This window comes from Rutilus rutilus (genome assembly GCF_951802725.1).
Source record: "Rutilus rutilus genome assembly, chromosome: 3".
Lineage (NCBI taxonomy): Eukaryota > Metazoa > Chordata > Actinopteri > Cypriniformes > Leuciscidae > Rutilus > Rutilus rutilus.
The window spans coordinates 49,874,705-49,897,392 of NC_140211.1; the positions used below are offsets into that span (position 1 = coordinate 49,874,705).

Below are 22,688 nucleotides of genomic sequence, written 5' to 3' on the forward strand. Positions count from 1 at the left end.
CCCCTGGCTCTCACCAATGATTGCTCTCTGGCATTATTGCACTTCAGCAGGTCATTAACACCACTGTTTATCAGGAGATTATCTGCCTCTGATTTGACTCTAATTATGGATATAAATCAACTAATAATTTGTGTAAGGAAAACTGCAGATGTTTGTCTTACCAGGGTTTTTCTTGAACAGAATATTATCTATACACAGTGCTGGGTAGTAATTGATTACATGTAATCTGGATTAAGTAATCATATTCCAAAAATATAAAATTAGATTATATTACATTTTAAAATACTTTAGTAATCAGACTACAGTTACTTTTCTATTCTATTACATGTTATTGTTACAGTGGCAGTAAATTATTCATAATTCATTGATTCTACTACTTTTTTGTCTTTTAAATTTTCCTTTCTATAAAAGTCTACTGCTTACAGTGGGTACGGAAAGTATTCAGACCCCCTTACATTTTTCACTCTTTGTTATATTGCAGCCGTTTGCTAAAATCATTTAAGTTCATTTTTTTCCTCATTATTGTACACACAGCACCCCACATTGACAGAAAAACACAGAATTGTTGACATTTTTGCACATTTATTCAAAAAGAAAAACTGAAATATCACATGGTCCTAAGTATTCAGACCCTTTGCTGTGACACTCATATATTTAACTCAGGTGCTGTCCATTTCTTCTGATCATCCTTTAGATGGTTCTACACCTTCATTTGAGTCCAGCTGTGTTTGATTATACTGATTGGACTTGATTAGGAAAGCCACACACCTGTCTATATAAGACCTTACAGCTCACAGTGCATGTCAGAGCAAATGAGAATCATGAGGTCAAAGGAACTGCCTGAAGAGCTCAGAGACAGAATTGTGGCAAGGCACAGATCTGGCCAAGGTTACAAAAAAAATTCTGCTGCACTTAAGGTTCCTAAGAGCACAGTGGCCTCCATAATCCTTAAATGGAAGACGTTTGGGACGACCAGAACCCTTCCTAGAGCTGGCCGTCCGGCCAAAATGAGCTATCGGGGGAAAAGAACCTTGGTGAGAGAGGTAAAGAAGAACCCAAAGATCACTGTGGCTGAGCTCCAGAGATGCAGTCGGGAGATGGGAGAAAGTTGTAGTAAGTCAACCATCACTGCAGCCATCCACCAGTCTGGGCTTTATGGCAGAGTGCCCGACGGAAGCCTCTCCTCAGTGCAAGACACATGAAAGCACACCTGAAGGACTCCAAGATGGTGATAAATAAGATTCTCTGGTCTGATGAGACCAAGATAGAACTTTTTGGCCTTAATTCTAAGCGGTATGTGTGGAGAAAACCAGGCACTGCTCATCACCTGTCCACTACAGTCTCAACAGTGAAGCATGGTGGTGGCAGCATCATGCTGTGGGGGTGTTTTTCAGCTGCAGGGACAGGACGACTGGTTGCAATCGAGGGAAAGATGAATGCGGCCAAGTACAGGGATATCCTGGACGAAAACCTTCTCCAGAGTGCTCTGGACCTCAGACTGGGCCGAAGGTTCACCTTCCAACAAGACAATGACCCTAAGCACACAGCTAAAATAACGAAGCAGTGGCTTCACAACAACTCCGTGACTGTTCTTGAATGGCCCAGCCAGAGCCCTGACTTAAACCCAATTGAGTATCTCTGGAGAGACCTGAAAATGGCTGTCCACCAACGTTTACCATCCAACCTGACAGAACTGGAGAGGATCTGCAAGGAGGAATGGCAGAGGATACCCAAATCCAGGTGTGAAAAACTTGTTGCATCTTTCCCAAAAAGACTCATGGCTGTATTAGATCAAAAGGGTGCTTCTACTAAATACTGAGCAAAGCGTCTGAATACTTAGGACCATGTGATATTTCAGTTTTTCTTAATAAATGTGCAAAAATGTCAACAATTCTGTGTTTTTCTGTCAATATGGGGTACTGTGTGTACAATAATGAGGAAAAAAAATGAACTTAAATGATTTTAGCAAATGGCTGCAATATAACAAAGAGTGAAAAATTTAAGGGGGTCTGAATACTTTCCGTACCCACTGTATATACGTTCAGAGGGTCATCCAGGTTTGTGGAATTGCACACACAGACCAGCCACTAGTCATGAGCCTATCACTGAAAACTGAGAGCCACCGCATTTGATCACTGGATTTACAGAAATCATTTCACTTTTAAAAAGTGTTTTCTCAACATTGAAACATTGCATATCTAATCAGCTCCTTACAAACACATTAATTATTATTTGTATTATGACTCAATGACTCATTTAACCATGTAATACTGTCTTTAGAAGCCTTTTGTCTTTCAAACACATTCAAATGTACAAATTCACGTCATTTCATATTTACATGCAATGCAGGGATTTCACAAGTTTTTTTGTCAGCTGAACCTCTTTGACTTAATATATTTTCTTGAAGTACCCCCTGAGATTTTAAGTTAATAAGTTAGGTCAATAATAAAATAGCAAAAAATGGAATATATTTTCTTTCTCTTTGTATTTTTATATCAATATGGTACAGGATTATCCTATTCAAATTGATGTGATAAATGAGTTAAATAAATGAGTTACAATAACAGTATTTCTTATTACATTTTTAGTAATAATAATAATAGTAATATTTTTATAATATTAAAAATATAATATAAAGTTATTTAAAATATATAAAGTATAATAATATACAATTATTATTATTATTAAATACTCAATTTTATTTTTGAGTGAAATATTACAATAGCAATATTTCTTTTCTTTTTTTTTGTAATTATTATTATTTTATCCATACTGATACATAATTACATTATGCTTGGCCTACAAACTACCCTGAAACTTAAAAATTTTAATTCACATTTTATCAGAAGAATCACAATTAGATTTCCCCCAAATCGTTCTGCCCTACTACTGCCATCAAATCTTTGAACCCACTCAAAATACCTTAGTAATAGTAAATACTGGAAAAGTGACCAGACCTACTCCGACATTGTGGTGGAGAGTTTTGAAAGTCAAGTCAAGCACCACTCATTATTGCTAATCTAGTATTGCCATTCTGTTCCCATCCTTCTTGCTTCCCCACAAGACCCTTACAATCCGACCTCATCCTACTAACGTCTTTCATCACGCTGTGTCCTTGACTTCAGTCTTTGATGTTGTTTTTGATGAGGATTCGAACCTTTTTTTCCTCACAGGAAGAGGATTTCATTCCAGCTAACACCGCAGATGAGACCCAGCAGCTAAACGTCACTGCGGGGAGCACTTTTGAGAGGACCATCACTGTGGTCAAGGGCAGCTCCAGTCTAGGTATGAGAATGGGAATGTGTACTCCCTTGTGAAATAGAAGTACGCCAGCATTTTTTTTTAAAGAGTACTTATTACAGATTTCAAATTTACTTTCAAATTTTAAAGTTCACACTCAATAGTGTAAAAGTAAAATTAAGCGCACTTCTTTTTCACAAGGGCTGTTATGTTGTGTGTAAATTAATGTAAATGAATATGTCCCCAGTTTCAGAAGCACCCTCTTTTGAAATGGCAAACAACCCAGTTACAGTTATTAGCTGTTAGCTTATTAGTAAAGAAGCTCCACTGGTTGGCGCCAATAGCCCCATGGTTAACGCGACCACATATAGCGCAACTGTGCTTCCGGCGACCCGAGTTCGATTCCCAGCTCGAGGTCCTTTGCCGATCCCCTTCCCCTCTCTCTCCACCCCACGCTTTCCTGTCAAAATCTCTACTGTCCTATCAAATAAAGGCACAAAAAGACCAAAAACATAACTTGCAAAAAAAACAAGAAGCTCCACTGTACACTGTAAATAGTGTAGCAATGAACAAAGCACCACTCACACAGAGGTCACTTCCAAACCAAGTTCCTTTCTAATTGGTCAACACAGTGATTTGGTGCGTCAATATTCAACAAACTTGAACCGAATGCAAAATGTGCATGGAGAATTTTTTTCGGACATCATGCGACATTCAAGAGAGCGTGGATTTTTTTGAGATGCCTACAATTTACCCGCAAAATTCAAATACAAGCTGAAAATAGAAAGTTTTCTCCAGCCACTGATCTACAGTGATTTTGGCTGTTGGATCGTACACTAGCAGTTAGGGACAGCTTTATCCCAGAGCAGCAATCCGAAGCAGTCTGCTTTGCCAAAATACACTATAAGGTTATTAAATTTTAATCTCTCGCATTAATTTGGAACTGGACTTGTTTTTTAATGTCACAGGTGTTAATGCTCTCTATTTCTTGATCTAGGAAGATTTTAAATTAAAGTACATTTACATTCCTGGCAGAGGATTTTTTACCATGCTGACTTAACACCCACTACTAAGTGTTGCTCAGATGAGACCAAGATAGCCATGCAATACCCTCATAAGCAGAAAATTTAAGCACACAAATATCAGGCAAAATGGTTCATTTTAAATACACTTAACTACAATGCGGCATCTGTAGGCAGCTCAATGGGTTTTGGAGCAGAGCATCTATGTGTAAGGGGTTCATAATGTCTGCCTTTGCATTGCAAAGTGATACTTTTATTATTATTATTAATTTTATTTTTCTAAAATTATTTCTATTTCTATTATTATTTTTCTTTGTGTTTCATCATTGTCTGCCTTCGTCACTCATTTCTTGTCACAAACACTAATTATGTTCAGCTGTTCACTCATTATCATCATCATTATCACTTGTATGTTTGGTTCTGTTTCAGTTCAGTGTCTGATGTCATCAGTTAATGGATTTGTTGTGTGTTACTCTGTTCTTGTGGATTTACCTGTGGATTTATTAAATATTGCCTTTTTGCATATATCTTTATCTTCATGTGTGTTTATACAACCACCCACGTGACAATAATACTATACTTACTACTACTATAAAACTAAAATTCAAATAGGGCATGCATCCATTTTATGGATTAAAAGAGAGCAAATTTTATACTCACGTGTGTTTCAGGAATGACCGTGTGTGCGCTGAAGGATGGAGCAGGAATGCTGATCCGCAGCATCATTCATGGTGGCTCCATCAGCCGGGATGGACGACTCGGGGTCGGAGATCTTATTCTGGCCATCAACGGAGAACTGACAGGAAATCTGACCAACGCGCAGGCGCGAGCCATGCTGCGCAGACACTCTCTGATTGGACCAGACATGGGGTGAGATGTTCACACAAACCCTGATTCAGGCATTCAAGTTTAGCTTCTGTTCAACTTCTCAGGTAGAAATCAACCTCTCTCTATTTTTGTTTCTTGACACATGGCTAATTACATTCCCTTCAGAAAGGGTTTGTGTTTTATTGTTTTACATCATCGAAACACAGGATTTCACTTGTCTTTTTGAAAAAAAAAAAAAATCTGGTGCTATTAATTCTTTAATTAAAAGAATCTCATGAATTATAACATATACTGATTAATCATTTAATAAATCACATTTATCAATATTTGCTTTGCTTTAAAAGGCAGTATATTGTTTATTTCCATATCACTGAACATACACTAAAAGTTTGAGATGCGTAAAATTGTACTCGATTACTGATTGAAAAAATTGATCAAAAGTGACAGTAAAGACATTTATAACGTTACAAATGTTTTAAACTTTTTTTATTCATCAAGGAATCTTGACAAAAACTCTTTTCAACATTAATAAGAAATGTTTGAACAGTAGTGTAAAGGCCTGTTCACACCAAGAACGATAACTATAAAGATAACGATAAAGATATAGTTTAAAAAAAAAATCACAATATTAAAGAATAGCAGAGTTCACACCAGTGCTATAACGATAACGACACAGAGAAACAATATCGTTGGAATCACTTTTAGAACGATTTTATGCAGCTGATGAACGGCCAATCAGAATCCATCCTGCTCGTGCATTTAAAGCAGCACGCTTATAATAAACAGAACGATATCGTCCGCTGGTGTGGACGCTAATATAATTATCTTTATAGTTATTGTTCTTGGTGTGAACGGGCCTTAAGTCTATCAGGTCTAGTCAGTCACACACACGATTAAGAATGACAGAGGGACGACAGAATAAACTTCAGCGTCACAGGAGAACTTGCCACACATGCAGACAGGCATAATTGGATGTTACTGCGCATCTTGCTGTTCTTTCTGTGTCTGGTAACACGTTTTGAGACGGCATGTCAGCTGTGTTACATTCTGATGGTACTTCAATTTTGAATTGCATGGAAAATGTATGGTCATGGGTTATGGTTGATTGCTTTTTATGAGTACTGCCAATTTAATAGAGCCATTAACTTCACCAGAACTCCAGAATTTACAAATACAATAAAAGGTTAAACAAACATTCATAAAACATTACTCACAAACCTGCACAGGCTTATCAGTGCCCAATGGTGATCCAGAACCCTTGTGAAAAAGAAGTACACTTTAGCATACTTTGAAAGAATAATAGTGCAAACTGAATTTTATGTTTTCAAACACTTAATTGAACGTTAATTGCAATTATATGAAAATGAATTATAAATACATTTATATTAAAAGTCCTTTTTATGTAAGTGCTTAAGTAATTTCATAATTCTGTTATTTTTTGAAAATGTGTAATATTGGTAAAGTGTACTACTGTATGTACTGACAAGCATTTATGGTAAACTAAAATACATCTTAATTTAATTTCTATTAAAACTTGTATATCATGTTTAATATATGTTTATTATTATAATAGAATTGAACTTCAATTTATTACATTTAGAATATATTAACTTTAAATGTGATATCGACACAATACAATTAAAATTCTAAGCAAGTACTTTAGCATGTTAGTCAACACATCACTTTAATGCACGACAAAGGATTATTAAAACAATGATTTGAAATACTTTAAAATAATGTTTTTTTAATGTGACATTATTACAGTGCACTTTTTAAAAGTGTACTTATGTGTGTTAAGAAACATAGTCATGAGAGTGTACACTCTTTAAGTACACTTAAGTGGCCTTTTATTTAATTAATTTGATCTGCAATAGCAGTTTTTTTAAAACATACTTTTTAGATATGAAGTACACTAAAAATGCTCACTAAAATACACTTAAGTGCACTTCTTTTTTACGAGGGAACCCATCGCAGAACTTGTTTCGCAGCAGAGTTGTAGTAACTAGTAAGTTGCTTTATTTTGCATCCTGATGGCAGCCGCATCTGTGTCGGCTGCCATCCGTAAACTGCTCTTCACGTTTCCAGATCCACAGGTGCTGCGGGGGAAGAGCACAGTCCCATCTCTGTGTGAGTACTCCCTTCATCTGGGCTTGATTTACACTGTCTGTCCTCACTCCCTGCTTGCATTCGTTCCGTTCTGCATTTCGGGCTGCCGCTACAGAGGTTTATCTAAAAAGTCTGATTGTTCCTCCTTCCATTCTGTTGTAATCGCACTCAATTTTAACGACTGACAACAGCAGTAAAGGGATAGTTCTGTCATAATTTACTTACCCTCATGTCTTTCCAAACCTGTATGACTTTCTTCTGCTGAGTGCAAATGATCATTACTGGGTCATTTCTATTATGCAGTACCTTTATTTTAGTTTTTTTTAAATGTTACATTATATTATATTTAAAATGATATTATATTTAGTGTATAGTTTTTCTTTTTTTACTTTATATTTTTGTAAAAAGGCCTTTCACTATTATTTGATCAAATTATACGAGATAACTATGATTACTGTAAATTGTTTCACTTTGATTTGTTTCACTTCTGGTTTCACTTTTTTTAATATGTGTGTATTTGCCATTATAAAATGACACCGAAGAGAAGATGACCCACTTCATCTACTTTAATGGACATGATGGAAATAAAAATGTTAAAATAATAGGCTAATACTATCATCGAATACACACATTCAAAGTCTTCCTGCTTACAATTCAGTAAGGATCAATAAAATAATAATCATTTTTGTGTATCATTGAAATGTTATACTTATTTTACTTAGAAAAAGAATTTATTCAGAAAGAATGCATTAAAATGATGCATACACGTAAAAAAGTGACAGTAAAGGCATTTATAATGTTACATTTATGTTCTATTACAAATAAATGCTGGTTTTTTAGCTTTCTACTCATCAAGGAATCCTGAAATAATGTAACAAGGTTTCCACGAAAATATGAAACAACTATTTTCAACATTGATAATAATATGGTACGTATCTTAAGCAGCAATGACACTGAACACAATTAAAACATATTTTCAAAATCTTGTTTTCTTCAAAACATTTTAACTAGAGAAATGAAATGGTGAAGAAACACCTGAAAATATTTCTTAATATATTGCCAGTTAGTTCAGCACCTGTGAACATGGCAATATGGCAACATTTATTCACACCAAAGTAGCAAAATGATTTACAGTTCACCACGTTAACTTAAAGCTGAAGTGTGTAAGGTCTGCACCACTAGCATCACTAAACAGAAGTTCAAAAATAGTGATTGCCATCACAGTGGTTACACTTTTCGAGGAAGTCAACCTTTAAAGAAAGTTCATGGCTATCTTCACATTAAGCTGGGCTTGGAGAACAATTCATTTTTTACTGAAATTTTAACAAGCGCATGAAGACAAATTTTGATACAGACATAATTGTACTGTATAATGGATTTGACCCTACTAATGTTAACTCTTTCCCCGGCTTTCTGTGTTTTCACCGTCATACGGTAAGGGGGCGCTATCACGCATCTTCTGAAAAAGTAAAGAATCTCCAGATCAAAACAGAGACAAAAAAGGAGCAGAAACAAACGATTAAAGCATTGCTTATGCACTTTGTAATCTTTTTTTTTTTATCTTTTTTTTTTACACGATTTTCTCAAAATATATATTTTTTCAAAATTTTGTTGTTTTTAAAGAAACTTACCCACATTCAAGTGTTGATAAAAACGAATGCATGAAACTAAAAAAATCTTTCCTTCTTTTAGTATATTGCATGTTCAGATATTCATACAACAAAATATTCTGGGGGCCATGAAATTTTTGTGAAAATTATCAAACACTTCTTGTGGCTGGCAACTTTAAAAAAATTCTGATGGGGAAAGAGTTAAACACTCACATTTTAGTCAAACTCAAGAATGCTACATCTGTAACAAGCAGTGTTGGAGTAGGTCGTAGTTTCCTTGGTAACATGCATACTTGTTCTCAAGAGGCTCTTTTTCCATCGTTAACATTCCAGGCCGTCATTTCTTCCTAACATCATGTGTATTGTGTTGTTCATCTTTGACTAACATCTCTCTCTCTCTCATGGTAATGATTTGGTTTCCAGCCATCGATTCTCATTCATTAATGAAGCATTTCAATGAACGTGGAGATAATGAATATTTGATTCACATCGATGTGCCATGGTTCCTAATGTCTTGATCTCTCTGCCTGCATGCATGAATTGTTCAAAACAAGGTTTGATTTACCTACATTAGATCTGTCATCTTCACTTATAATGGACTGATGAAGCAAATAAACTATTTCTTTTTTTACTCCTGATCAGAAAACACACACACACACACACACACCACAAAATTATAGGCTTGCTGTTGATTCTGATTTTATTTGGTTTTAACAAATAAAACACTGGCTGTTGTTGACAATCACAAAAAAAGAAATGAATGCTTTTATTCAGCAAGGATGCATTAAACTGATCAAAAGTGAGATTAAAGACATTTATAATGTCACAAAATTTCTATTTCAAACAAATCACAGTTTTACAGTGAACTAATGAAGGAAATATATATAATTATCTAAAGCTAAATTATCAGTCTTGCTGTTGAGTCTGATTTTATTTGATTTAAATTCTTGGATGATGCAAAAGAAAAATTGGAAAATTGTTTTGCTGTTACACATTCATTTACTAACCGATAAACCAGTGGCTGTTGTTGACAATCACATTGCTAGATTTCATTATGATTTCACCTTGGGCAGAGATAGGCAGAAAACATCACACATTACCCATAATTCTGATAAACCAAAAGGCAATAAATGCAATTTAGGCTCATTTGAAAGCATTTATTGCATAATGTTGCATAATGCTGTTGATTGAGCTCAGGGCATTTCTTTAAAGTTTTTTTCCAGTAGTATTGATGACAGGTCTGATGAGTGAAATATTATCACAAGCTTATGAGTCATGTGATTGTGTGTGCAGAATCACGTATGTACCTGCAGAATATTTAGAGGAATACAGGGCAAGCCAGCAGCTCCAGAGTGATGATCTCGCTGATGGCAAAAACACTCAGCAGTACGTATACCTCACTCACACACTGTCTCCTGTCAGCTTCATTGACTCATGGTAAAATGCTGTAAAATGGACCAAAAATTTGAGTTTGTGTGTTTAGTCAGACAGTCTCAGATCTTCCAGAGAGAGAAGATGGAGAGGGACAGGAGAGTGAACGACAGACAGCAGCATCCAACAACTGGAATCTACCAAGGAGGTAAGTACAAATATAAAAGTTACACTGACATTGTTAGTATTCTTATTATTCTTCCTTAAAACCGTTTAGAGCAAAGTTTGATGCGTTCATTACGGAGGGTCTGAAAATCAATCTGAGCAATTTTAGGATCTCACTCTCAAAACCTTTACTGCCACCGGTTAAAAATTGGACTTTTCATATAACTTTTGTACCTTTGACTGTACATTGTCTTGAATTTGACAAAGTCGCAAAATCTTCATCATATTATACCACTATTTTAGAATTTCTGCTGCGCTCTTTGCTCAATGTTCTGCTCCGTGTTTGCGCTGCGCGTTCTGCTCTGTCGTTAACGGCCCAAACACTCGAATCATGTACCGATCACGCACTGGAAAAGCAAAGTCCGCTCAAATAATGTGAAATGTCTCTGTAGTAGACTTCCGTTTGCAATAGCCCTACTGTGCTGGTATAGTCATGCTGGGCAACAATGGTAAAATGACCTGCTCTGATCACATACTCTGGTAATAATAGCTTTGTAGGACCATGTTTTATTTTGATAATTAGAAAAAAAAAAAAAAAAATTATTATGTTGATTGATTATCGAAAAAGAATAATATATTGATATATTGATGTTGAATATTATTTTAAAACAGGGCTATTTTCTGTTCCTTTTTTTTTCCTGTGTTGTTTAATTTAATTAGGTTATTCTAAGTTTAAATATTGATGATTACATGCTTTGGGGAAATGCAATTAATTGCAATTAATTACAGCAAATTGTGCAATTAATTAGTAAAAAAAAAAATTATCGATTCCCAGCCCTAATATATATATATATATATACATTGAACACTTTTTTTTTTCTGTCTAATGAGCATCTTGATATATACGGTATATAATATATTTAACCAAATATTTAACTACATTTAACTTGACCTAAATGTAAAAAAAAAAAAAAAGATTTTCATTGCCATATATCATTTCAATCTCAAATTTTGCCCTGATTTTCTTATGACCCAGCTGGCGAAATTTATCAAAAGATTTTTCATATGCCAAATTTATATAACTGTAACACAGCAACAAAGTTGACCGTGAAAATGTTCATCAGTTGTGGGACTTCATATTGGCAAAACTTTGTCCGACTCACAAAATATTGGCTGAGTATTGGATCAAATATTGGATTTTAAAATGCCAGACTGAAGTTATTAAACATAAACTTTACACTTAATCACTGGTTCTGTGGTCAAAGTCCTTGGCCTGCAATCAAAGAGTCAGATCCCACATGCCACTAAATTTAGTTTTTTAACAAAAATTGGAAAATGTGCAAAGAAAACACACAGAAGGTGGCTTTATAACAGTAAGAAATGTGAAAATGCCCTTGACTGCATTGAATGAATGTGTTATAGTGCATAAACTATAAATTATTATTTTACAATATATATGTGAAACTCATGTTCTTTTTCAACTAGGCTTGTATCATCTACAGACCTTGAATTTTAATTTATCAAATTAATTGTACAACTAATCAGTGAGGGCAACTGTGGAAAGTCATGTAAATGTATTGTTTAGAATGTTTGGAAAATTGCCATTACTACTTGTTAATTGAATGTTATGTGTGTGTTTGTTCAGAGTGGAGTTGCACAGGGAAGCCGGGAAATCTCTGGGCATCAGTATTGTTGGTGGTCGGGGCATGGGCAGTCGCCTTAGCAACGGGGAAGTGATGCGGGGAATCTTTATTAAACACATCTTGGAGGACAGTCCAGCAGGACGCAACGGCACACTAAAGACAGGAGACAGGATTGTAGAGGTACACATAAACACGTTTATTTTTCTAAATGGGGAAATTGTTAATAATAATGTTTTTATATACTGCTAGTTATAAATACTGTAATTTAACCCTAATCTTCAGAAAACGCTCTGCATTTTTACAAAAAAAAAAAAATACTTAAAAAAAAACCTGATACTTCGAGAAAAGGCCAATGAGAATTGCTGAGTGGAATTTGCATGCGCCACTCCCCCGGACACATGGGTATAAAAGGAGATGGCGTGCATTCCCCTCATTCAGATTTGTTCTTTGGAGCAGAGTGGTTGTGTTTATCACATGAGCTCATTCCATTCACCTCTGCCAAGAAGGAAGCTGTTGAAGCTGGTGTTGACGACACATTCAGTGGTCTCTCTCATCTCTACACACAGATAAGTGCTGAGAGCTCCCCTGGGTGCTTCATTGTAAGTGCAGTTTCCTCTAAAAGAACAAGCACAGACAGAGAGTCTCTTTTCAAAGATGCCTTTCCGCCTGGTTGTTTTTGGATGGGGTCAATATCTGTTGTCCTCGGCTGGCAACAATCTCTGCCTCGTGTTCGGGTCATACCCATGCTGAGAAAGCGTTCGTGGATGGTTCATGTCCTCATTGTGAGAACATGACCATGGCAATGTTGCAGTTGCGACTCTTTTCTAGTCAGAGAAGGAGTAACTTCAGCCACTCCCCTATCCTGGTCCTCCTGCAATGTACAAGGCTGCGACGGCAAGTGTTGAGGGCAATATGAGGGCAACAATTTGAGCGTTTCCACCAGGTCAAACCCCACGGACCTCCCAGGGGAGTTCACAGATAAGTTAGGCGGCTCGTCTTATGGCGAGCCTAATTTCTCACACTGTTCTTTGCAGCATTGGAGGATGGGCTTACACCTTCCAATACGGAGGACTTGGCTGGACTCCCACCCTCTGGTGCAGTAGCTCAGTCTGAGTGCGATGCAGAGTTGATTGCCATGTTTGCCAGAGCTGCTACAAACATTGGGCTGGAGTGGTCTGAGTTTTCGCAGCGGGATGATTGGTATCTGGGTTCGGAGCGTGACTCCAGTCGTGTCCCACCCCAGTGCCTTTCTTCCATGAGGTGCACGAGGAGCTCACAAAGTCATTGAAGGCACCTTTCACTGTCAGGTCCAGCTTCATGAGCTCATCCACCCTTATTACCCTCGACAGTGGGGCGGCCAGGGGGTACACGGAGGTTCCCCAGGTGAAGTGTGCGACTGCCGTCCATTTATGCCTGCAAAATGCCACCACCTGGCAGAATCGTCCTAGGCTCCCATCCAGGGCCTGTAAGTTCACTTTGTCTCTGACAGCGAAGGCTTACAGTGCTGCTGGACAGGCCAACTCCACTCTGCTCACCATGACCATCCTGCAAGTGCATCAGGCCAAGGCTTTAAGAGATCTGCACAGAGCTGCCCGCAGGAAAGTCAGACTGGCTCACCAGGACAGTCAGACTCAGCTAAGCGATTCAGTTTGCCCACCCTGCCCCCCCAGGTTCAGCGGCATCCTCTTTACCTTGGTAGCAGGCGAAGATGCCCCTTTCCTGCATGTGGAATGATGCAATAGATGCAAAAGATGGAATAGAGCCTGTCCCTCCAGCTGAGATGAAGGGATTTAACAGCCCTTACTTCATTATACTGAAGAAAGGTGTTGGGTTACGACCAATTTTAGACCTGCGATTTTTGAATCGGGCCCTGGACAAGCTCCTGTTTAAGATGTTAATGCAGAAGCTCATTTTGACAAGCATTTGCCAACAGGATTGGTTTGCGGCAATAGACCTGAAGGACGCATACTTTCAACTAACTCACTCTGAAGACGGCAACAAGTGACAGTAGTGTGAGTAGAGTGGAGACTCCATCCCCAGGTGGTCTAGCTGATCTGGAGTCGATTCTCCAAAGCACAAGTAGACAAGTTTGCTTTTTCAAGAATCCTCACACTGCCCGCTGTGATATTCCCTGACCGAGGCCCCCCTTGGCACTGACGCGCTACCACACAACTGGCCCCAGGTCCTGTGCAAATATGCATTTCCCCCAGTGAGCCTGAATGCACAGACGTTGTGCAAATTCAGGGATGGTGGAGAACAGGTCCTGCTGGTTGCGCCGTATTGGCCCACCCAGACTTTGTTCTTGGAGCTTCTGCTACTTGCGACAGCCCCTCCCTGGCGAATTCCCCTTTGGAAGGACCTTCTTTGGCACCTGTGCCCAGACCTCTGGAAGCTCCACATCTCGCTCTTTGATGGGACACAGAATACTTACGTTGACAATCACCAGCGGTGATGGACACTATCACTCAGGCTAGAGCCCACTCTGCAAGGCAGGTGGATGCTTTGAAGTGGAGTCTGTTCCCTAGTTGGTGTTCTTCCTAAGGTGAAGACCCACAGAGATGTGTAGTCTGGTCAGTGTTTTCCTTCCTGCAGGAGAGGTTGGAGGGACGGCTGTCCCCCTCCACCTTGAGTTGATGTGTGATTGCCACAGTCTCTCTTGGGACCACTGTGTAGTCTTGCTGGGCCTACAGAGAGCTCCCTTTATGCCCCTGGAGGGTTTGGGACCTGCAGGTGTTCCCTGTCAGCGAAATGTGCCCAGAGATCAGTCTGGCATACTCTGACATGATCCTGAAATCCCGGCCGGGCTACGTGCCCAAAGTTCCCACCACCCCTTTTAGGCACCTAATAGTGAACTTGTAAGCGCTGCCTCACTTCAGACCCTTTAAGCAGCTCTTTGTCTGTTTCGAGGGACAGCAGAAGGGGAAGGCTGTTTTCAAACAGAGTATGGCCCACTGGATTGTGGATGCCATTGCCCAAGACGTGCTGTGCCCTTTAGGAGTGCGAGAACACTCCATGACAAGTGCATCCTCCTGGGCTCTAGTTAACGGTGCCTCGACACCCAATACCTTTGCGAGATTTTACAATCTCCGTGTTGAGACAGTTTTATCCTGTGTGTTAGGTACGAACAGGTAATCAACGGGCAACACGCCAAGTGTTCCATTTGCACACAGTGTTTTTCCCCTCCCTGAGGTGATAACAAGCTCATTTTTGTCCACGTAAGTTCCCTGGGCCGGCGAACCCTTGACGTGTTTTACCCTTGGGCACCCTGCGGCAGTCGAATTCGGTGGAAGAATTCGACACCAAGCCCAGTACTCGTGATGTATGCCCTTTCAGGTCAGCCCATGTACAGCCCATGATTTCCTGGTGGTAATCCCATATGATGTATTTTCCATAGTATGGCTTCCCTGATGGTGAACCTTTGTCCCCCCCCCTTTTGTCTTGCCAGCCACTGTGTTGTAGACCTCCTTCCTTTTCAGGTAGGATCTACTGCACAGACTTGTGAGGTACTTCCCAGTTGGCAAGTGCATGTGATCTATTCTCCACATGTTAAACTTCCTTTGGGCAGTATGTGGCTTCTGTAGAGTTCTTTTTTCTGCAGAGAGAAATAAATGCTTCCCCAACAATATCTTTTGGCCTGCACAGCTTTAAGGTAAAAAAATAAAATAAACAGTTGAAGCGACCCTTTATAAGTACTGTGCTTTCTGTCCCCTTGTGGTACAAAGGACTACACGGCTTAGATGGGGTGTTGGGAAGGTTACAAAGTTTTGAGTGTACTTGTTACCCGGCACACAGTAGCTCGCTGACATCTGCACCGCTAAAACCTCGTATCACGGTTCAGCTTTTTGTGGCATTTTCCATAGGGACCCCTAGTGTCAGTACATCGACACAACATCGAAGTGACTGACAGATAGGAAACGTCTTGGTTACTATTGTAACCTCCGCTCCCTGATGGAGTGAACGAGACAGATCTCTCCTGCCACAACACTGAACTGCCCGCTGAATGGCTAGGACACGTTCTCGGCTCCTCAGCACAAACCTGAATGAGTAGATGCATGGCATCTCTTTTTATACCCTTATGTGTGGGGGAGTGGCGCATGCAAATTCAACTCTCAAAGTATCAGAGGTGTTTGGGGCTCCCAAGTGTGACCTCTCGTGTCAGTACATCGCCACAACTTCTCGTTCCCTCCATCAGGGAATGGAGTTTACAATAATAACCAAGACGTTTCCTTTATCATCAGAGAAACTGTATTCACTGGAAGTGGCCATTGCACAGTTCTCTTACGAGAGGTCTCTCGTACTGCGTAAGATATCTTACGCTAGGGGAAAATCCTTTTTCCGCGAGATATTGAAGCCAAAAATTATCCTTAATTTTGTAATAATGCAAAACGCGTTGCGGCAGCATGCAGACATAGGCGAGACAGCTCGCGCGCCTATTGGCTGCTCTGCGGCAACTGCAGCAGCCTATCGAGCGAGGCCTGGCGTGACGTCAGACCCAATCAGGGCACTTCGCTCCCGCTGCGTCACGTCCCGCCGAAATGGGCGTGGTCTAGGCCTATAAATACCGCTCGCAGGCAGCTATTATCTGATTTTTCATCCTTCAAGCGAAGCACACGCATCGCTGGAGCCGGAGAAGAAGCCGCGCCGTCTGAGAGAGAGCACCTTCAGCGGGACGAGTCACTGAAGTCGCTGGCCACGCCGCCTTCCTGCCTTCCTGCTGCGCTTTCCGGCGCTTATATCCTTTCTATTACTCTGTACTTTTGTGTGTGTGTGTCGCCGCCGCGACACACATTCTAAAAGAGCTAGCGTCTTTTTAAAGATGCCTTCCTGCGGCTCGTGCAGAGCCACACTCAGCGACGGGGACCGCCACGTGATTTGCGTTTCCTGCCTGGGTGAGGAACATGCAGCTCTCGCGCTCGCTGATGGCAATGGCGACTCTGAGGACTCGCCTAGCCTTCTTCACCGAGACTGCTCCCCAGCCCGCCGCGGCGTCGCGCCGTAAAAAGCGCCGTGCCCAGCGGGCCCCGGAACCCTCCCTCAGCCGCCAAAGCTCGCCGGTTCGCCCGCTTGCTTCCCCGGCTTCGTCACCCTCGCTTCCTGACGGACAGCGGCCGCCGCCGCTTCCGTTGACATCGTGGATGAGGAAGCCCTGCTGGGAGAGGATGATTCCTGCTCTATCCTGGCGTCAGGCAGTGAGGATTGGGCGGGCTCTGAGGACCCCGCGCCCCCTGCCCGCATGTCTTCAGGCAAGAGAGCGTCCATCGAGACGGAGCTCACGCGAGTACTCGCACAGGCCGCGGCGAGCCTCGGCCTCGAGTGGTCTTCGCCTGAGCAGCCCGCTCACAACCGGCTGGATGGATTTTTCCTGCCTGGGGAGCGCGCTTCGCCTGCGTCCAGACCGGCGCCTTTTCTTCCTGAGTTACACGAAGAAGTCGCCAAGTCCTGGAACGCCCCCTATTCGGCTAGAGTGCGTCCTGCTGTTTCTTTGGCATTCTCCGCTGTTGACGATGCCAAGAACAAAGGATACCTTTCGCTGCCGCCGGTCGAAGAGGCGATAGCGGCCCACTTATGCCCGCCCTCTGCTGGACGGCGTGCTAAGGTGGCCCTATCCTCTAAAGCTTGCCGCACGACGTCAAGCCTGCTCCGCCGCGCTTTCTCCGCCGCCGGGCAAGCTGCGTCAGCGCTGCACACCATGGCAACGCTTCAGATCTTCCAGGCCGATCTCCTCCGTAAGCTGGATGAGGAAGGGCCTGACGCGATCTGCGTGCCGGACTTAAGGAGTGCCACGGACCTCGCTCTCCGTGCTACTAAGTCTGCAGCGCAAGCCATTGGACGGAATATGGCCTCTCTCACCGTTACTGAGAGACATCTTTGGCTGACGCTCTCGGAAATGGCCGAGTCTGAGCGCACCGCGTTCCTCGACGCCCCGCTTTCCGCCACAGGCCTCTTTGGATCCTCCGTCAAGGATTTCGCGGAGAGATTTGCAGAGGTACAGAAAGCGTCACAGGCTATGAAGCACTTCCTCCCGAAGCGCTCCAGCTCTGCAGCAGGCCGTGCGAAACCGTCTGCTCAGAGCTCACAGCCACAGCCACCGTCCACTGCCTCCACTTCACAGCGCCGCCAGGCCCGAAGCGCGAGACCGCGCTCCCGCTCATCCGGTCGCCGCCCCGCTGTACGTGGCCCGCGACCTAGGATTACGGTGAAGCCCGAGGCCCCGAAGTCGTCCTAGGAAAACGACGGTGTTTAAGTCCCGCTGCGGCCAGACTCACACCAAAGCTATTCGCTCGTCCAGTTCCAGCAAATGTGACTGTTCCAGTGTTTTCTGCAGCCAACAAGTCGGTTCTGTCACCCGCTTGCCTGCACACAAATGCCGTTTTCACGGCTACCCAGATAAATCCCCAAAAGAGTGTATTTTCTGGTGTCCCGGCCACGGCCGATGGTGTTTCATGTGTAGTAAGAATGCCCACTGCCCAGTGCCCATCCCTACACACAAGCACAGCCTGTCACACAGGGCTCGCGCACATAAAACCGACTCAGATCGGTTGCGCTTCAAACATGGTGAAAGTGCCCACTACCCAGTGCCCACTAACACCGCGTTGTGCATGTCTCATGGTTTCTGTAAAAACGAAACCAACGTGCACTCGCTTCACGCAAGCGAACGATGTTTTCGGTGTGATAGATGTGCCCGCTGTCCCGCGCCCACATCCACACATAGACATGACAGTTCCCACGGGAACCGCCCAGCCCTCCCCCTCGCGGCTGACCACCGCAGAGGAGTCGAGCGCGGGCAATCTGCCCGCTGTTATCAGTGCGCCCCATGCCTCAAATGTCACGAGCGCGATGCTTGTGTTGCAGCACGCCGAAGCCTCTCCATCGCTGAGCGAGCGGAGCGCGCTTCGTATTCAACCCCTAGCTATCCATGCAGATGCATGGGCAAAGCTGCCCGGGGTTTCGAAGTGGGTGCTGAACATTATAAAAAGAGGCTATTCGCTGCAGTTTCGCCGACGCCCTCGCCGCTATGTGGCGCGCGTCGAGACCACGGTAAAAACAGAAGTAGCACATTTACTTTGAGCCGAAGTGACGAAACTACTGAGCAAAGGGGCCATAGAGCCTCTCTCTCAAGTTCAGAGCGAAGGAGGGCTATACAGCAGATACTTCCTGGTACCGAAAAAAGACGGGGGTCTCAGACCCATACTAGATCTAAGGCAACTGAACAAAGTGCTTGTGAAGCGACAGTTCAGGATGCTCACGACCAGACAAATCCTTGTGCAGATTCGCCAAGGAGATTGGTTTGTGTCAATAGATCTGAAAGACGCGTATTTTCAAATACAGATAGCGTCACGTCACAGGCGATATTTGAGATTCGCCTTCGAGGGCCAGGCATATCAGTACACAGTCCTGCCATTCGGTTTGTCCCTGGCACCCCGTACATTTACGAAGTGCATGGACGCGGCGCTCGCACCCCTCAGAATGAGAGGCATACGAGTGCTGAACTATTTGGACGATTGGCTGATTCTAGCGCAATCTCGCGCAGTGCTCATAGAACACACGACCATTTTACTCGATCACCTCGAGGATTTGGGTCTCAGTGTCAATTGGGCGAAGAGCTCTCTGTTACCCAGTCAGAAGATATCTTCCCTGGGCACAGAATTGGACTCGCTGTCCATGATAGCGCGACTATCACCACAGCGCGCGGTAGACATTCAGCGCACAGCGAACGCGTTTCGCTGCGGCGCGTCTGTCCCGCTCAAGAAATTTCAGAAGATGCTAGGTCTCATGGCCTCAGCATCGTCAGTGCTCCAGCTGGGCCTGCTCCGCATGCGCCCGCTGCAGTTTTGGCTGAAAGCGCGAGTCCCACGCAGAGCGTGGGCATCCGGTTCGCTTCGCCTCAGGGTCAATCAGAAGTGCGTCACAGCTCTGAAACCTTGGAGAGCGAGCGACTGGTACCAATTAGGTGTAAGCCTGGGGACTTCCTCGAGGGTGAAAGTGGTGTCCACGGACGCGTCCACCTCGGGATGGGGAGTGCTGCTCGAGGGCAGACCGTTCTTCGGCCAGTGGTCGGAACGGGAGAAGCTCCTGCACATAAACTGCCTCGAAATGCTGGCAGTAGACAACGCGCTGACGCGTTTTTGTCCCCAGATAAAAGGACGCCACGTCTTGGTCCGTTCGGACAACATGTCTGTGGTGTCCTACATAAATCGCCAGGGCGGCCTCAGGTCCAAGAACCTGTACAGGCTGGCAGAACGCCTCCTGGTATGGGCTCAGTGCAACCTGCGCTCGCTCAGAGCAGCGCACGTGCCAGGGCTCCTGAACATAGGACCGGACAGACTGTCCAGGAACAATGTTCCGGCAGGCGAGTGGTCTCTACACCCACAGACAGTCCAACTGCTGTGGAAGAAATTCGGCAGAGCGGAAGTAGACCTGTTTGCGTCTCAAGAAAACGCTCACTGTCAGGAATTTTTCTCAAAGAGCAGGAGCGCGCTGGCCCATGTGTGGCCCCGCCGCCCGCTCTATGCTTTTCCCCCCGTCTCTCTCCTGCCTCAGGTGATAGAACGGATCAGGGAAGAAGGATGCTCAGTACTGCTGGTGGCACCGTTCTGGAAAAACCAACCTTGGTTCCCAGTCGTGATGCAGTTAGCAAGTACTGCCCCGTGGCCAGTACCAGTGAGGAGAGACCTCCTCTCACAGGCCCACGGTTCGATCTGGCATCCTCACCCGGAACTGGGGTCCCTTCATGTCTGGGCCATCAACGGGTACATGTTGGACTCCCTGAAGGAGTATTAAACACGATCACGCAGGCTAGAGCTCCGTCTACGAGACGACTCTATTCCTCGAAATGGTCAGTGTTTTCGGGCTGGTGCACAGCCCGTGGTGTGTCACCCACAGACTGTGGTGTGGCGGAGGTGCTTTCCTTCCTACAAGAGCTGTTGGATGGGGGCAGGGCCCCCTCCACGCTCAAAGTTTATGTGGCGGCTATAGCAGCGTTCTCAGAAACAACGCTTGGTCAGTCAATAGGAAGGAACGATTTAGTCATCCGCTTCCTTAGAGGGGCTAAGAGACTGAATCCTCCCAGACCTCCCTCAGTCCCCGTATGGGACCTTTCTACGGTTCTGGAAGCCATGAAAGGTGCGCCATTTGAGCCTTTACAGTCAATCGATTTGAAACACCTGTCTTTCAAGACGGTGTTTTTGCTGGCTCTCGCTTCGGTGAAGCGCATAGGGGATCTGCACGCGCTCTCTGTGAGCGCGGCGTGCATGGAGTTTGGGCCTAATGACTCAAAAGTTATACTCAAACCTAAGCACGGTTATGTTCCGAAATCCCTCAACACACCGTTTAGGGCGCAGGTTATTTCCCTTTCAGCCCTACCGGTCCCTGATGAGGAAAGAGACGCGAGCCTCCTCTGCCCAGTCAGGGCATTACGAGCTTATGTGTCTCGCTCGTCTGGTTTCAGACAGACGGAGCAGCTCTTTGTTTCGTTTAGCGGACGTTCTAAGGGACTAGCCGCGTCAAAACAGAGCCTATCCAGATGGATAGTTGATGCTATAGCGCTGGCATACGCCTCCAAGGGCATGCAGTGCCCGTTGGGTGTCAGAGCGCACTCCACGAGAGGCATGGCCTCTTCGTGGGCCTGGTCAAGTGGGATTGCCTTGCAAGATATTTGTATGGCGGCAGGCTGGGCCTCCCCGTCTACATTTATAAGGTTTTATAACCTAGAGGTTCCCGCCCTGCAGGCCAGGCTGCTGTCGGTCTAAGTTTACCAGTATTATCTGACCTGATGCGTCAGCTCAGAATGCTGCGTCTACTGAGCACAGCTCAATGTTCGACAGTAAAAAAGTAGCAGCACGAGATGTGCCTGGGCAAACTGTGTAAGACCCACATTCCCCCATCAGTTCAGGCCGTACCCCGCCCTGTCTGTATGATGAAATTCGCGTCTCAGCGACGCTACCATATTATGTGGAAGAGTGCGGCTTCGCCCCTCCCTCTTCCTGGACTCCCTGTGAGTTCCCTGAGTGATTGTGCACTATATGTACCCCGGGCTTTCGCCCTTGGGTCTTTGGTGTCAGATCTCAGCATGCACGGCGTTTTGCATTGGGTCCCCTAGCGTAAGATATCTTACGCAGTACGAGAGACCTCTCGTAAGAGAACGTACTCGGTTACTAACGTAACCTCGGTTCTCTCTAGAAGAGGGAACGAGTACTGCGTATCTTGCCGTGCATGCACACGCTCTGGTTGCTTCGATGATGAAAAACCAGATAATAGCTGCCTGCGAGTGGTATTTATAGGCCTAGACCACGCCCATTTCGGCGGGACGTGACGCAGCGGGCGCGAAGTGCCCTGATTGGGTCTGACGTCACGCCAGGCCTCGCTCGATAGGCTGCTGCAGTTGCCGCAGAGCAGCCAATAGGCGCGCGAGCTGTCTCGCCTATGTCTGCATGCTGCCGCAACGCGTTTTGCATTATTACAAAATTAAGGATAATTTTTGGCTTCAATATCTCGCGGAAAAAGGATTTTCCCCTAGCGTAAGATATCTTACGCAGTACTCGTTCCCTCTTCTAGAGAGAACCGAGGTTACGTCAGTAACCGAGTACGTTTTCTGCTTGGTACTTTTTAAAATGTAATGTGGTATAAATTATTTAGCTAAATCGATTCATGCATTTTTACTGTGGCATTGTATATACTGTCATGCAGCCCAGCCTGCTTAGGCA

General features: G+C 43.7%; 1 protein-coding gene across 11 annotated transcripts in view; it reads left to right on the top strand.

Moving 5' to 3' along the window:
- The window catches only part of mpdz (multiple PDZ domain crumbs cell polarity complex component), a 110,871-nt gene that overhangs the window by 57,922 nt on the left and 30,261 nt on the right, over positions 1-22,688 (top strand). For 7 of the 11 annotated variants that reach the window (XM_084406009.1, XM_084406016.1, XM_084406015.1 and 4 more), the window contains 6 exons: positions 3,174-3,285; positions 4,934-5,132; positions 7,176-7,217; positions 10,100-10,192; positions 10,290-10,385; positions 11,988-12,165. In XM_084406009.1, the coding sequence (XP_084262135.1) occupies positions 3,174-3,285; positions 4,934-5,132; positions 7,176-7,217; positions 10,100-10,192; positions 10,290-10,385; positions 11,988-12,165 (720 nt within the window). The remainder of the gene's footprint in view (positions 1-3,173; positions 3,286-4,933; positions 5,133-7,175; positions 7,218-10,099; positions 10,193-10,289; positions 10,386-11,987; positions 12,166-22,688) is intronic. The other 4 variants (XM_084406017.1, XM_084406019.1, XM_084406011.1 and 1 more) reach the window with 1 other exon arrangement.